General features: G+C 50.5%; 7 protein-coding genes across 7 annotated transcripts; 1 reads left to right on the top strand and 6 right to left on the bottom strand.

Annotated features, from left to right (window-relative positions):
* Window positions 1–143: 143 nt before the first annotated feature.
* On the bottom strand, window positions 144–2,737 carry K452DRAFT_248335 (uncharacterized protein). The gene is made up of 7 exons (XM_033538091.1): window positions 2,588–2,737; window positions 2,442–2,526; window positions 1,994–2,390; window positions 1,596–1,946; window positions 1,500–1,546; window positions 1,126–1,449; window positions 144–1,074 (listed from the first exon to the last, which is right to left on the bottom strand). The coding sequence occupies exons 1-7, from the start codon at window positions 2,673–2,675 to the stop codon at window positions 177–179; spliced, it is 2,190 nt and encodes a 729-aa protein (XP_033398526.1). The 5' UTR covers window positions 2,676–2,737; the 3' UTR covers window positions 144–176.
* Window positions 2,738–3,724: 987 nt separating this feature from the next.
* On the bottom strand, window positions 3,725–5,121 carry K452DRAFT_269286 (uncharacterized protein). Its single transcript, XM_033538932.1, has 4 exons — window positions 4,972–5,121; window positions 4,667–4,878; window positions 4,431–4,614; window positions 3,725–4,375 (listed from the first exon to the last, which is right to left on the bottom strand). The coding sequence occupies exons 1-4, from the start codon at window positions 5,104–5,106 to the stop codon at window positions 3,893–3,895; spliced, it is 1,014 nt and encodes a 337-aa protein (XP_033398525.1). The 5' UTR covers window positions 5,107–5,121; the 3' UTR covers window positions 3,725–3,892.
* A 534-nt stretch (window positions 5,122–5,655) lies between these two features.
* Window positions 5,656–6,971, bottom strand: K452DRAFT_307728 (uncharacterized protein; the record flags this gene model as incomplete). The annotated part of the gene is made up of 2 exons (XM_033543099.1): window positions 5,656–6,527; window positions 6,650–6,971. 2 exons carry the CDS (start codon window positions 6,969–6,971, stop codon window positions 5,656–5,658), a joined length of 1,194 nt encoding a protein of 397 aa, XP_033398524.1.
* Window positions 6,972–7,783: 812 nt separating this feature from the next.
* K452DRAFT_307727 (uncharacterized protein) lies at window positions 7,784–8,517 on the bottom strand (the record flags this gene model as incomplete). The annotated part of the gene is made up of 3 exons (XM_033543098.1): window positions 7,784–7,959; window positions 8,030–8,402; window positions 8,461–8,517. The coding sequence occupies 3 exons, from the start codon at window positions 8,515–8,517 to the stop codon at window positions 7,784–7,786; spliced, it is 606 nt and encodes a 201-aa protein (XP_033398523.1).
* Window positions 8,518–9,218: 701 nt separating this feature from the next.
* On the bottom strand, window positions 9,219–9,999 carry K452DRAFT_297342 (uncharacterized protein; the record flags this gene model as incomplete). The annotated part of the gene is made up of 2 exons (XM_033542017.1): window positions 9,219–9,314; window positions 9,388–9,999. The coding sequence occupies 2 exons, from the start codon at window positions 9,997–9,999 to the stop codon at window positions 9,219–9,221; spliced, it is 708 nt and encodes a 235-aa protein (XP_033398522.1).
* A 501-nt stretch (window positions 10,000–10,500) lies between these two features.
* K452DRAFT_297341 (uncharacterized protein) lies at window positions 10,501–11,194 on the top strand (the record flags this gene model as incomplete). The annotated part of the gene is made up of 3 exons (XM_033542016.1): window positions 10,501–10,751; window positions 10,828–10,927; window positions 11,171–11,194. The coding sequence occupies 3 exons, from the start codon at window positions 10,501–10,503 to the stop codon at window positions 11,192–11,194; spliced, it is 375 nt and encodes a 124-aa protein (XP_033398521.1).
* Window positions 11,195–11,301: 107 nt separating this feature from the next.
* On the bottom strand, window positions 11,302–13,402 carry K452DRAFT_307725 (uncharacterized protein; the record flags this gene model as incomplete). The annotated part of the gene is made up of 3 exons (XM_033543097.1): window positions 11,302–12,121; window positions 12,308–12,810; window positions 13,007–13,402. The coding sequence occupies 3 exons, from the start codon at window positions 13,400–13,402 to the stop codon at window positions 11,302–11,304; spliced, it is 1,719 nt and encodes a 572-aa protein (XP_033398520.1).
* Window positions 13,403–13,671: the final 269 nt, after the last annotated feature.

The raw sequence follows: 13,671 nt of genomic DNA, 5'->3' as shown, positions 1-13,671 counted from the left end.
CTCACGTTACTTTCAAGTGCCAGTTCATGTCAAGGAAGTATTTTCAAGCTTAACATACTTATTCCGTGCAATATTGAGGCTGATCGGAACAAAGAGCAAAATCATTAGTAGTTGGAGCAACGCCTGATTAAGCAACCATCATTCACCAGCTCGTTGAAATAAGCCTCATTAGCTCATCAAGACAGGCGTCTTTTCTTATAAGCTGGCTCATTGCTTTCGAACTGTCTTTCCGCCTCAAACATGTCAACATCATCGATGTCACTGTACCCGGAAGAGGATTCGCGTCTAAGTGAGAAACTTGCTGCTGTTTGACGCTCATCTACGGCTCCAGGTTGTGTCATGCCTATGGTTGAGACTGTACATTGTGTCTCAATTTGCTCCTGATGTATCAGCTGCATTGGATCTGGCTCAGAGATGGTCAGCTGGGTCATGTCTTCTTGGAATGCGTCTTCTAGTGTCGGCATTTGGGAAACTGGAATGGAATTGCCAGGCTCCTCGAACGACTCCGGTCCAGCCGGGCTTGCACCGAGTGTTTCAGGTTCCTCTAGTATAGGTGACAGTCGTTGAGTAGCAGTCCGCAACCCTGCCGTTCCTAGCGCAGGGACCGAAGGGCACTGAGAAATATCCTGTGGAAAATGTGATGAACGATGTCCCTCAAAGTCAGACGGCGGGGGACAGATCTGTTCAACAGCTCTGAATATCTTTCCTCTGGGTTTCCATTTTTCGGTAGCACGTTGATAAGCTGCTTTAAACTCGACGACTCTGCCGTCATGAGTGAACCACGCATGCCCCAGTGCCTGCTTGACAGTCATGCGTTCGGATTCGTTCAGGACAAGTGATTGGCGAATAAAATCCTTGGGTCTGTGGTCAATGGACTTCCAGAAGCCATCGGTATCCAAGATACTGAGGTCGCAGACAGAGGCTAATGGATATACCACACCAAGTGGATTATCATTGAAGCCTGTTTTTAGACGGTCGACAAATATGACATCTCCGCTCAAGAGAGATGCAGTGATACATCCCAAGGACCACATGTCAACTGCCATCGAGTATCCCTTCTTCTGATAAATCTCCCTACTTCAGAGTCAGCGATTAATTCACATTCACGTAGCAACTTTCACACACGGTGCAGTATACTCAACAGTCCCCACGATTGAGAACATCCTTTTTGCTGGCGTGTCTGTCGGCTTCTGTGGTTCCGGACGATCTATATACCGAGCTGCTCCGAAATCTGCGATGACGATTCTAGCGCCTGGCTTGGTGGACGTCAATAAAATATTGTCCGGCTTCAAATCTCGGTGTACAATGTTTCGGTCATGCAGGTATTCAAGGCCTTTGAGGATTTGCCAAACAATCACAGCTGCCTCAATGGGAGGCATTTCGCCGGCTCCCCTCTTTTCGATGTAGGAAAAAAGATCTCCAGCCGTGATCATTTCTTCGAAGATGTATCTGTAACTTTGTGAGCAAAGTGACATCAAGAATGTCCAGACTCAACTAACATGTGAGAAGGGCTATGATAGACCTTCTCGAGGCTGATGATATTGGGCTATCAATCATCAGTAAGTACCACAAATGAATTCCGATTGAATACGTACGTGGTCAAGGTCTTTCAGAATTTTACACTCTCGAAGGGCTTTAAACACTGGCTGTTGTCGTCGTTGTTCCTTGAGTTTGTGCGCCTGCTGGTCGGTAGTAATCATGGGCATTGCGTCTATTGCTGGGTCTTTGTCACCAGCATTTTGATGTCTGGCAAAACCGTTGGCCGTACGTGACGTTTCATAGCGCTCTGGCGTTTGCGCTAGAGTATGTCTATCGTCTGGATCTTCAAGGTCGAGGATTTTGCAGGCAAGCTGCCGCTGAGACCTTCGGTGTAGTGCAACATAGACGTTACCATGACCACCTGATCCTATTTTTCGACCTGTGATCTTGTAATGTCCAGCAAAACACTGACAGCCGAGTCAGCGTGCGCCGAGATTAGCCTGCTAAGTCTTACCTTCATATCGCTCTGTTCTCTCTCTAAGGGATCTGGAGTTTTCCGAAATCTTGGCGCGACATGGTAGTTGAGCATCAAACGGGGATTGACCCAGAGTTCATCTTCTTCGTCGAGCAGAGTTGCTCCCATAGTTGAGTCCATGAGACGTCCAGGAGGCCGCACTCGTCCATGAACAGACTCATTCATGTCGGCTATGCTTTGCGAATATTTGCGAACATTACCTTCTTTATGGAAGTCGCGTGTCGGGTCAACGAATCTCTGCAGATAGGTGCCATTCATCGATCGATTTTCGGCGTAAACCAATGGCGGCACGCTTATGGTCTCGGTAGTGTCGTACACAATGGAATGAAACTTGATGTGCTGATTTGAGATAGTTGGGTCGGAAAGTTGGCTGATGCTATGTAGGTCAGAATGCGCCACTAATGTCTTCATTCTGGTGCATCCTTACCCATGTTGACATTTCGGACTTCTGCCAACAGAGAACTCCGCATTCGCATACACCAGCAAGTGCACATTGTCTAGCCGTGTGAAAACTAAACAAAGACACGAATTTAGTACTTGTGTCCCCATCAGACAGTTCTTAACTTCACGGACCTTGATTCTTCAGATGTTCCTCGCTCAATGCCACCCACACGTCTAGGTAGGCCACCAGATCGTCACGGCCACTCTCTGCCGGCGCCATTCTCGACCACCGCGCCGACGCGCTCCACCACCTGAACGGGCAATTGACTAAATATCAATCGTTAGTCGGTCCGAGGCATGCGATGCAATTGGTAGATTCGCCGCGTCTCTTGGCGGTGTGGTCGGTGTTGTGGTTTAGGCTTACATCATCGATACCATACCCTAAAGGGTTAGGCTCGCTTAAGCACCGCACAAGAACACAGCTGAGCAGCTTGAGACCAACTTCCTTCCATCACCAACTCACTCATCTCCAATAACGAAGTATGTCAGATTCGCCAGTCTTTTGTCCAGCTTGTGGCTATGGAAGCGTTGGGACGTTGTCCTAACAATTCCGCCGCTGCTGGCGAAGAGCAACCTCATCCGCGGCACCAGACACTAACTTTCAGCAGGTCAATTCGCTATCGAAGATGAGAGCGAAGTGGAGAAAGAAGCGCGTACGACGCCTCAAGCGTAAGAGAAGAAAGACTAGAGCCCGCAGGTATGTTGTCCTTCCTCTCGAAGCTCAATTGAGCTTGCTCCGCACCAGCTCGAAGCTCGAAGCTAATACGTCATCCAGCAAATAAACGCCTCGCCTCCTCGAACACTGCAATCCCACATCCTAGCAGTACAACAATCATCGGGCCATAACACACTTTTCGGAACGACCGTTGTGAAATTTGCACATTCGACGATCGACGCATTACGTCATACTTTCGACATCGAGGGCACGACCGCGACGGTATCAGGATGTCGCAAGCGAGCTACGATCTTTCTTGAGAAGTCGTATTGAAGGGTGTCGGGAAGCTGGTTGAACTCTCTTCGAGGTCTCAAGGGTTTATTACCTGAAAACGGAGCTGATATTTCCCTAACACCGGCTTTCAAGTCTTTGGGATTATTTACTTCTTGTCCGGATAGGTACAATGGAGACCCATCCTTGACAAACTCGTTTCAAAACATGACGATGGTGACCACCGTGACTTGCAAACATTTTACTCACGGAACCTTTTTTGTCACGCCTTGAAAGATTTTTCCCACTCTTTTAAGGCCCTCTTGTCAGTTCCAAGACAAACAGTGCGTCAAATTGACTTGGCGGTCTATTGCTACATGACTTGCTAGGTCTCATAACGCCCTGACATGCGCTCATACGAGTACAACCACGTCTGCTTATCGGTCTGATGTCCGTGTCTGTCTTGCTAGACAGTTGATCTTGGTTCGCGGTGACAGACTATTACACAATCATCACAACTTCTCCAAAATGAATTGCCGAGCAGCTTCCAGTCCCTCCTCCACTGATTCGCACGCACCAGGTGGATAAAGAATGTAACCGTGCGGCGCCCCGGTGTAAATCCGCACGACCGCATCGTTACCAGCGCTCATCCACTTGGCCGCCATCATCATCGAGTCGTCAAGCAAAGGGTCTTCCGTGCCGCAAGTGAACAGAGCAGGTGGCAGCTTCCCTCTACCATAATCGCGCAAATCAGCATAGAATGGCGAGATTGATGGGTCTCGTCGCTGCGCCAGCGAAGTGTTCGGCACGAACGCCTCAAGATAGTGGTCAATGATGGGCTTATCCAGCACCAGAGGCTTGTCGAAATGATGAACTGACGGCAGGAGTGAGAGGTCGTAGGCACCGAAATGCAGAAGCAGACCGCGGAGCGCAAAGGTCGGCTTGGTCTTCAAAAGATGCAGCGCGGTGAGGACGGAGAGATGCCCTCCGGCAGACTAAACGCTGTCAGTGATTATGGCTACAAGGCATGCTGACAGCTGGAAACGCTACCTCCCCTCCTATGAAGCAAAGGTCTCCTCCGTATTTTGACTTTGCGTTCTCAACCAAGTACTCAGCGGCATCAAAGCAATCCTCCGGTGCGGCGGGGAAGGGATTTTCTGGTGCCAGTCTGTATCCCACGCTGATAACTGCCAACCCGCAATTATCGGCATGGAACTTGAGCAGGCCATCTTGACTGCACCGAATCAGCTCTGCCCGCACTCACAACCAGCTGGGCCATCCCTTACTAGTTTATGTCCTGCAGCACCCATCCACCGCCATGGATGTGCATGAAGACGCCCTTGACCTGGCCATCCGCCGGCTTGAACATCCGGCACGGTATTTCACGACCTGAGTCGCGGGAGGGAATGTTAAAGTCCTCGCCTGATTCGATCACCTTCGGCTTGGGCAAAGGTGTCTCCCCATTCCAGCGCATCTGACGATACTTTTCCGCGCCGACCTACGTGCCGCAGTTGATAGTTCAGCAATTGGATATGCGTCCGACTAAGATCTGTAGGGGTTTATCGCCCGGAGACGTCCCATTTACACCTACCTCGTACCATTTTGGTCCGCTCTCGAGCTTCTGAATGAGTGCCTCATTGAACTGGGCCGTTGTTTTGCTAATTTTTGCATAATCAAATTTGGAGGCGTCAAGACTGAGGTCGCTTGATAGCTGTGAGTTGGACATTTCCCTAGTTCTTCAATTGCACAACAAAGGTGTTTTAATGATGTTTGAAGTGCATAGCCCGCCATATATACAGTTACTGTTGACCCACTATTGATATCGATGACGACAATGCAGTTATACCTCGGTAGTTCTATAATGTGCGGGGCCAACCGGATTCGGCCGATGCGACGTTGTATGTACGCTTGTCAATTGTTCTTCTTGCGTAAAAATACTAACTGCCAGGTGCAGAGGGACATATGTATAACATTTCACGTATAAACATTCGGTCTATCGGCTATCCATCCAATCGAGATTGTTAGTTTCCTGATACAACAACCCTCTCGCTGGAAAGTTTGACCAACGGCATTTCTATTTGAATATCTAAAGTTCAAGATACAGGATAGTGTGAAGAGCAGAAGGCAAAGCATATATCAATTGGATTCAACGGCTCTCAACCAGCTTTTAGCTTACACAGATAAGTCACGTTCAACACATTTTGCTCTTTTTGTGGTCGAAGTATGGGAATAATGACATCCTAAAAGGTTGCCGATCATGCTTCAATGTTAAATTTTACACTAAATTTCCATCCGGTTCCAGGAGCGCCATCTCGTGCTGCATAGCGCAATACAACTTAGGGTACTGCCACTTCGGCACGCTCCAGAAGAAAAACGCAAAGACCCATGCAAAACCGAGGGCTTTTGCGAACACACTTTCACTCATCTTCCGCCATTGCTTCGTATAACCGCACCGGGCAGCAAAACTACGCAGCTGCCACGCCACGGAGGCCTCGACAGCGCCCGCCACAAAGTTTCCACAGAACCAAGCTATGTCTCTCACCCAACCGCAGCAATCACCAAGCTGCCATGCTACAAGCGCATGCGCCACGCCAGACAGGAAGAATACCATGAAGAACAGCAATACCCGGTCAGCCGTGGAACCAGGAGTCAGGCCAAGCAGCCTCCGCGAGAATAGCTTGCCATAATTCAGATACGGCAGCACGATCCCGCGGTGCCAGAACTTACCCCAGAAGCGACGGATGCTGTAGGCGTCGGCCAAGCTGCCGAACAGCGGGGGCCAGGCCTCCGGCGCATCGACACGAAGAACGACGACGAAGAGGAGAGCGAGCGCGTCGTGCGCGGCGTCAATCAGAGCGTAGGCTCCCCATGCCCAGAGCACGGCCCAGATGCTGCGGATCAGTGACTCGCGAAGGGTGACCGGGTTGGGATGCTGGGTCTGCAGTAGCAGGCGCCGGAGGTAGGTCTCGTGCAGGGAGTCGAATTCTGAGACTTCCATTGGTGAAAACGGTCCCGGGAAGACGCGTGGCAGCAGGTAAACGGTGCTAAGGCCGTAGACAACGAGTTTCCCGATGCGCACCAGCGCGAAAGTGGCCAGGTTGCGAGGAGACTTCGCTGGAGCCACGCCGGACACCTGCTGGGGCGTGCCTATCAGGCGAGCATTGTTCCTACAGTGACACAGCAAGAGTCAGCACACCTTTCTCTGGGCTTCACCACGCAAGGGTTTGCTCACCAGAGGTGCCACACCAATCTGTGTCTCCGGCACGCACAGAACGCGGTTTGTTGACGGCAGTTCTCATCTTTTGAATCAAAAAATGAGAGCGGTTGCTCAAACCACATGAGCGAGGTCGAGTGCGAAATCCAGACCACCATCAAGAGCCCCCAGAGACTATCCAGAGGCTCGGCCCAGAGATTCGTGGTCGAGAAAGACAGCCATATGAATCCGATGACGACTAGCTGCAGCGGAAGCCTAAGGAATCTTCTTGAAAGCGGGGTGGAAACCACTACACAGAAAGCGAAGACTGATATCCAAAAGTAGGCGAGGGGAATGCAGACCGGCACCGAAGCTCGCAGTGTTGTTGACATGGGCATCATGATGCTGCTGCTGCTGCTGCTGCTGCCGCATGGCTGGAAAAGGATATTATACACCTCCCAAAGAACGACGAACCCACCCGCGACCCATAGTTAGAATAGTTTTTGGGGTCCGACTGCGGCTGAGACTTTGAGGCTGAGACTTAAGGCTGAAGATTTACGGGGTGGTTTTTTTCGGCTATGAGAAAGGAGTCCCGTGTTGCCTATTGGGGGCTGCGAGTCAGTGAGCTTGCCTATCTGGGCATCAGGTAGGCAAAACGCCTTCGCGCGGCTGAGCAGAGCTAGGGGCTTGTGCGGCTCAAGACGAGGTTGGGGGCCACTCGCTGGGCACACCCGGTGGTCTGGAAGCTTGCTGATCAGCTAGGCTGCTGCCGTGCCGCCATCGGCAGGGATTTTTAGACGACATCTCATCCACCGCATGGTCCTTCGCATCTTTATCCGCTTTAGGAGCATGGTAATTTTTTTTTATTTTTTATATTATCATGGACTGTTGCTGTTTGTTGTTGACTGTATAGGGTGTAAGCACATTGCAATAAAATTCAGTGTCCGTGACTGAACTCCTGAATCCTAACTCGCTGCCTCCTCAAATACAAAAAAATTACTTTTGCGGCAACCACATTTATTACTCCACAATGGCTACGAGCCTGGCAAGGCTGTAACTAATCGTACACAGGGGTTATCGGCAACACTGCACAGAGCAAGATTGAACCTTGGAGTATAAATACGGTCTCTGACATAAAACTGACGACTAAAATACAGAAAAAATACAGAAAGGAAGTGAAACCAACACGACTCTCAACCCAAAATCTAATCTAAGAAGCCTTCAGGGCGCTCTTGAGCTCCTTGAACTCAGCCTTGGACAAGTTCAGGTACTCCAAGCTGGAGCTGCCCATAGGAATGGGAATGGCGCCGCCCTGCTGAGTAGGGTTACCGGACAAGACGGTAGCCAGGTTCATACAAGCGGCGGGGACGTTATCAGCGCGAACAGCTAGAACGAAAAAAACCATCAGCAATCATTGTCCAGCGCACGAAAGCAAACAAGCCAGGCAGGAACTTACAGGCAGTGGCGGTGCTGTTGCTGTTGCCGGTGGTGTACACCTGCACCGAGATGCCTTGCTTGGAGTGTTGGTCAACGATCTGCTGGACGCAGGTGTCGAAGCTCTGCTGCGAGACGCCGGCGGGGAGGGAGCGCGCGCGCAGGTCGTTGAGGAAGTCGGCGCGGCGCACCCTGCGCTTGCTGCTCTCACTGTCATCACTGTCATCCAGTTTATTGTCTATCGCGTCCGTGGCTGCGTCCGTGGCGGCGCCCTTGGCTGCGTCCTTGGCCGCCTCCTTGCCGGCGTTGGCGGCGCCCTTGGCGGCGCTCCTGGCGCCGGCGCTGACTGCGGTCCTGGCTACGGCGCCGGCAATTGCTGCGGGCGCGGGGCACATCTTCGTCATGTCAGTGTTGGGGTGTGGAGTTGAGTTGAGTAGGGATTGGGCTACGCACCTGCATAAGGCCAATCACGGAGATGATGGAGATAGCGATAGACTTGATGGCGACCATTTTGGCTGATTGAAAGGTTGGTTTGGTTTGGTCTGTTGAAGTGGTACTGGTGGTATTGATTGAAAAAAAGTGGAAGCCGTTGGCTGGTTTGTTGATTGAGTGAGTGACTGTTGAATGAATGAATGAATGACTGTGATTGAAGGAGTGACTGTTTGCGCTTGCTGAGTTTGACCTCCGATGGTCGAGGATGAGGCTCTTTTATCTCCAACCTTTGCTTTCGTTAAATTGCATCTTTGGCTCAAGTATCTCGGTCTTCTCAACTTCGCCCCCCGAATGTGTTGAGCTCGTCCCATACTTTCGTCCAACGTAAGCATTCCCTTTGAGCCTCCTTCGGGAGCCGCAAGATGGTATTCCTAAGTGAAGTTCAAACTGATTGGCTTCCTCGTAAAATGACTGTTGTTTGGCCCTCCGTACCTACCCGCCTAGCAACATGTACTGCCACCAACAATATCATAACAAAATTCAAGTACGTATGTTTGTTCAGTGGTTGCAGATGATGGTGAGCCAAGAAAGAGAAGTGATTACTATACCTCCGCCATTGTTTTCCTCGTTGCCTCAGCCATACTCTTACAAAAGCATCATATCCAAAAGCTTATTTTCGTGTAAGTGGTGCTGCCTCTGACAGGTGAGTCGTCTTACCAACGTTGAACAGTGCAATCTCCACTAAAACAATTACCCCGTGCTGACCTGGGGCACTGCCTCTAGCCGCCCCCACTCTTACCCGCACTTCTAGACACCGGCATTGTTATGTTGCTATCGTACATTGTAGCCGCCATAACAACTACAATTGCCGAAGCCTAGGCCACCGCACATCGTTAGCACCATCCTCGACCAACCAACCAAGGCAGAAACGAAAACCACTCAACTCACCAAACTCAAATCCATGCCCTCCGCCACATCCACGACCCACTCAAGGTGCTTCCCCAGCACATAAACAGCCAGCTTATCCGTGCGTTTCACCGTCATAACCGGCTTACCATCAACATAAACATTCGTGCGCAACTTCCAGATATCCTGGCCCCGGACCTCGAGGAAGGCATCCTCGCCATCAGCAGCAGCATTGCGCACATAGAGGTCAAGGTTATCCTTGAAAGCACTGAAGCGAGGCGCTAGCTCCGCGAGCCTCAGATCTGCGCCGTCGCGGCCGGCCCCAGGCACCTGCACATACCAGGTGGTGCCGAGGGCCTTGCGGCACACCTCGAAGAGCGGCAGGCTGGATGCGTCGTAGAAGATGCGCCGCTGCGAGACGGACAGTAGCTTGCCGTCGACGGTGAAGAGCTTGCTGGGTTGCGGCGCTTCGGTTGATGCGCCGGCATTGTTCGCCCCGCCCGAGAAGCTCGTCTCTTCCTTCGAGATGCTGAAGTCCCCGCTGTGCAGCGCATTGTCTCGTTGTTTGACGCGCAGACGTGTGGGGCTCGTGGCGATGTGCTCGGGGCGTATGGCTATGGGCTGTTTGAGGGGGCTGAGATCTGGTGGAGCCATGGCTGTGCCAAAGAGATAGGATTGAAAAGCGAGATTTTTTTGGGTTGTGGTATTGAGGATTGGTTGTCTTGTGACCGCAGCTGAGGCTAACTACGGCGTAGGTGGACAACAGGGACAGAAGCAGGTACGGCGGTTAGCGCGTCTCTTGAAACAGCACGAAGGATCAAGAAGGGCCTGCAACATGGCGGCAAGGTCAATATAATCCAGATCCTCGCGGGGTGTGTTAAGTGTCGTTGCGCAAGGCAGCCGCGTGGTGGGTCCGGGATCAGAGTTGGGGGCCGCTCATGCTTACGCGCACTGCGCCTTGGTCCAAATGGTGGCTTTTCGGCCCCCAAGACCCTCCACCAACCTTGTGACTTGATGCGTGAGCATGACCGTAAGAACATATGTAGATGGCCACATACTTACGCCGCAGTAAGCCTCACCGTCGACAAAGATCCTCATGACACCACCCCAACGATGCGCCTCCCCCTTAGCTCCCTCCTGCCCCTCCTCCTAGCCATGACCAGCTCCTTCATGCTCTACCGAGCCCTGTCCCTTCTCACTGACTCCTCCTCCCCTATTGTCGTTGTCGTTTCTGAGTCCATGGCCCCGGCATTTCATCGGGGAGACATCCTATTCCTCTGGAATCGGACGCCCGTGATCAGCGCGGGCGACATCCCTGTGGTGTGGTTTAAAGGTCGTGAGTTGCCCATGGTGCATCGTGCCATTCGCGTGCACTGGAAACAGCAGCTTGGAAGTGAGAAGTTCGTGTGAGTTTACCTACCTACCTCCGTGGATTTGAGGTTTGGTTGTGGGTTTTATATCCAGTGGCTTACAGGTTAGTAGTCAGCATGTCCTGACAAAGGGTGATAACAATCAAGTCGATGATGTGTCGCTTTATCCGCCTGGGAGGCAGACGGTTCTACGGGATGAGGTCGTGGGCCTTGTGCGTGGTTACATTCCTTTCCTTGGCTGGGCTGCGATTGGACCGAGAGAGCTCCTGCAGACCTTCAATAGTTTTGTCAGCGATAGACTTGGGCTTTCGTCCCGGACATAGGATTCTCAGAGCGTCGAAGACTAAATCGAACGAGAGTTGATTGAACAAGCGAGAGATCCTATCGGCGAAGATAAGGCAGTCGGGCTGACTAAGCCTACTAGCGTTTACGGGCTGCTAACACTCCCAACACAGAACGAAACTGCCATCTCTCCATAGGTTGTATATATATTCTAGATCGGTCGTTATCATCGGCCTGGAACCAGCAAGCCAAACATCATTCGTCTAATCATCATCCTTCTTCAAGACCAGGCCCTTTGCACTGTTTAATCAAAAGACCGACCCAAAAATTGCCCCAACTCGTCTTGCAACGGCAGAACTATCTGCTCTATCGCCGCTTGCAAGAAAAGCGGATCCTGTAGACTAGCGCTTGGGTCTCCAAAACATCGAAAGCAATGCGCAATGGCTCCCTGGAAAGCAGCCGATAAATCTTCCTGTTCAGTTTGGTACCATTCATAAGCATTTGCCCAGACAGCCATCGACGTATTCATCTGTTCGTCAAAGCTCACGCCCAGTTGGTCCTCGTATGATTGTCCGAAGTATAATTCCAGTAGCAAAACTCCAAGAGCAAGAAGGGTTGTGTTCTTATTCATGAAGGCTTTCCCATTGCTCTGAATGGGATTCGGTTTCAGCTTTTGCGTTACATGTGGACGTTCGATGTCGATAGTACGCGGCGTGTTGGATATAGTACGGTAGAATATGATGTCTCGCTTGCTCCAATGATCGCCGATCCATGGCGAAGCGTGAAGTTGGAGAATGGATGATGCCAAAGTAACTGCAAGAGTATAACGCTCCTTTTTGCTGAGACGGGATTTGGCAACTCCATTAAGAAGATCTTCCAGCGTAACCGCTTCAGCAGATCGAAACGGTTTTAGGCTGGTTGGAGGAACAGGTTGACCGCCCCAGAGTCTACCTTTCTCAAACGAAAAAGAAATATAGGCTTTTTCTGAAGCCTCGAAAGTCCGAAATGTAGAGCAAAGATCTCTGACTTCTTTTTTCTCGGATGTACTGTCGCCGCTTGAGCTTCTCCGATGTAAAGACTGGGGAGTTGGCGGAGGTGTAAGGAAGCTGACACTACGACCGAACCTGTTTGGATCAGCATGTCTCTTTCAAGGTTGAGTATATGAAGCGCGGATCGGTTCTGCTGAAGTTGTTTGGGATAGATTGGGGAACCATGCGAAATAATGGTGATAGCCCAAGACAATACCTCGACATGATTGCTTATATCCTCTCGTACTCCCGGCAGAACTTCAGCATGAAAATTTGACTTACCTGGGACTTAAGTTCAACTCTCCAAAGCCAGCCGAGATATCCTTTATCTCTTCTGAGAAACATATTCTCGCCTCTTGCCAGACGAATGGCAAAGATTTGTCGGTAAAAGATATAGTAAATGTCTCGGGTTCACCTTTTGTCTTGCGAACTCCAGACTTCAAGCCAAGCTCCCTTTGCTCGAGTTGTAAGTTCGTGCAGTGCGAGTCTCTGCAAGAGCAGCTGAAAGCTTCGAGCAGCGTATAATGCAAGGTGCGAGCATAGCTTTGGATCTTCTGAATCTTTTGAGCAAGTGATGGCTTTGAGGCTCTTCGGTAAGGCTCCAGCTTCTCGCTCTTCTCAGTAAATCTTTCGAGCTCTTTATTGCACTCATCAAGTTCGTCCAATAAGCTTTTGATCTTCTTTTTATTCATGGAAAATTTCGCTCGTTTTGTGAACTCAAAACGTTGACCCGTTTTTGACCGTGGATTAGCTGCAAGCATAGCTTCGAGGTCATTCCGCTTTATCTATCCATAATTGTTAGCACATATACCGTATTTAATTTTTTGATGATGGTCTACTCCATCTAACCAAATCGTTGCCCCACTGGGAGAGAATAGTAACCTGCTACTCTAAAGCCATTTTTTTGTGCTCATCATGAATGATCGGGATCCAGAGCAAGAGAAAACAACTGGGATATATTAACGAAACAGACGAACTTACTTTGAGCACTGTAGGGTCTCTGTTGAGATCAAGCTTGCTAGCGATCTTTTTCATAATGGCATCAATGTCAGTCATTGTGCCCTGATAAGCCTGATATGCTTCACCGAGCTTCTCCTCGAGCTTGATAGCCATTTCAGGATCTTTCCACAAATCCCCACTGGGGTCTGTAATCATCTCAGCCAACTCATACTCGGTGGTGATGGGAGTAAGTAGTAGGCGGAGCGTCAACTCGTATTGTACATGCTGATTTCGTAACTTGCGTATGAACGAAGGAAGCTCTCGCTCCCAACGTATAAACGCTTTGATAGGGTCGAGACCTTCGTTATAGTCCTCGAGGGCTTGAATGACAAGGGGCAGTACGGCCAGCACTAGGCCAGCCAATTCCACACCGCTCATGCTTCAGTTAGGCCCAATCGAGCCAGTCAAATCTGATCTATAAAACTTTGACCAGATTCGCACTCAGGGGGTAGGGAATACTCTTAGAAGAGCCAAAAGCCTTCTTGCGCCGAGCCAACAGTGTCCTGAACAGTCATCGACTGACGTCAGGAACATCCATGCAGGCCTCTCTTCGGGAACTGGAGTGTAAGCTTTAATGCTGCCCTGTCAGTATGATTGGGGCAAAAGCTGTGCATTTGAAGTTGTTTACCTTAGGTTATTCTGCCATG

Source organism: Aplosporella prunicola, assembly GCF_010093885.1.
Source record: "Aplosporella prunicola CBS 121167 unplaced genomic scaffold K452scaffold_10, whole genome shotgun sequence".
Classification (NCBI taxonomy): domain Eukaryota; kingdom Fungi; phylum Ascomycota; class Dothideomycetes; order Botryosphaeriales; family Aplosporellaceae; genus Aplosporella; species Aplosporella prunicola.
Note: the sequence above shows the minus strand (reverse complement) of the source record. Positions and strands in the feature narration are given on the sequence as shown.

Coding starts and splice junctions, on each gene's coding strand:
- K452DRAFT_269286 (XM_033538932.1), bottom strand. CDS start 5,106: ATGTCCAACTCACAGCTATCAAGCGACCTCAGTCTTGACGCCTCCAAA. Junction 4,615..4,666: donor GTGCTGCAGGACATAAACTA/GTAAGGGATGGC, acceptor GATTCGGTGCAG/TCAAGATGGCCTGCTCAAGT. Junction 4,376..4,430: donor TTTGCTTCATAGGAGGGGAG/GTAGCGTTTCCA, acceptor GACAGCGTTTAG/TCTGCCGGAGGGCATCTCTC.
- K452DRAFT_248335 (XM_033538091.1), bottom strand. CDS start 2,675: ATGGCGCCGGCAGAGAGTGGCCGTGACGATCTGGTGGCCTACCTAGAC. Junction 2,391..2,441: donor AGTCCGAAATGTCAACATGG/GTAAGGATGCAC, acceptor TGACCTACATAG/CATCAGCCAACTTTCCGACC. Junction 1,075..1,125: donor ACTGTTGAGTATACTGCACC/GTGTGTGAAAGT, acceptor ACTCTGAAGTAG/GGAGATTTATCAGAAGAAGG.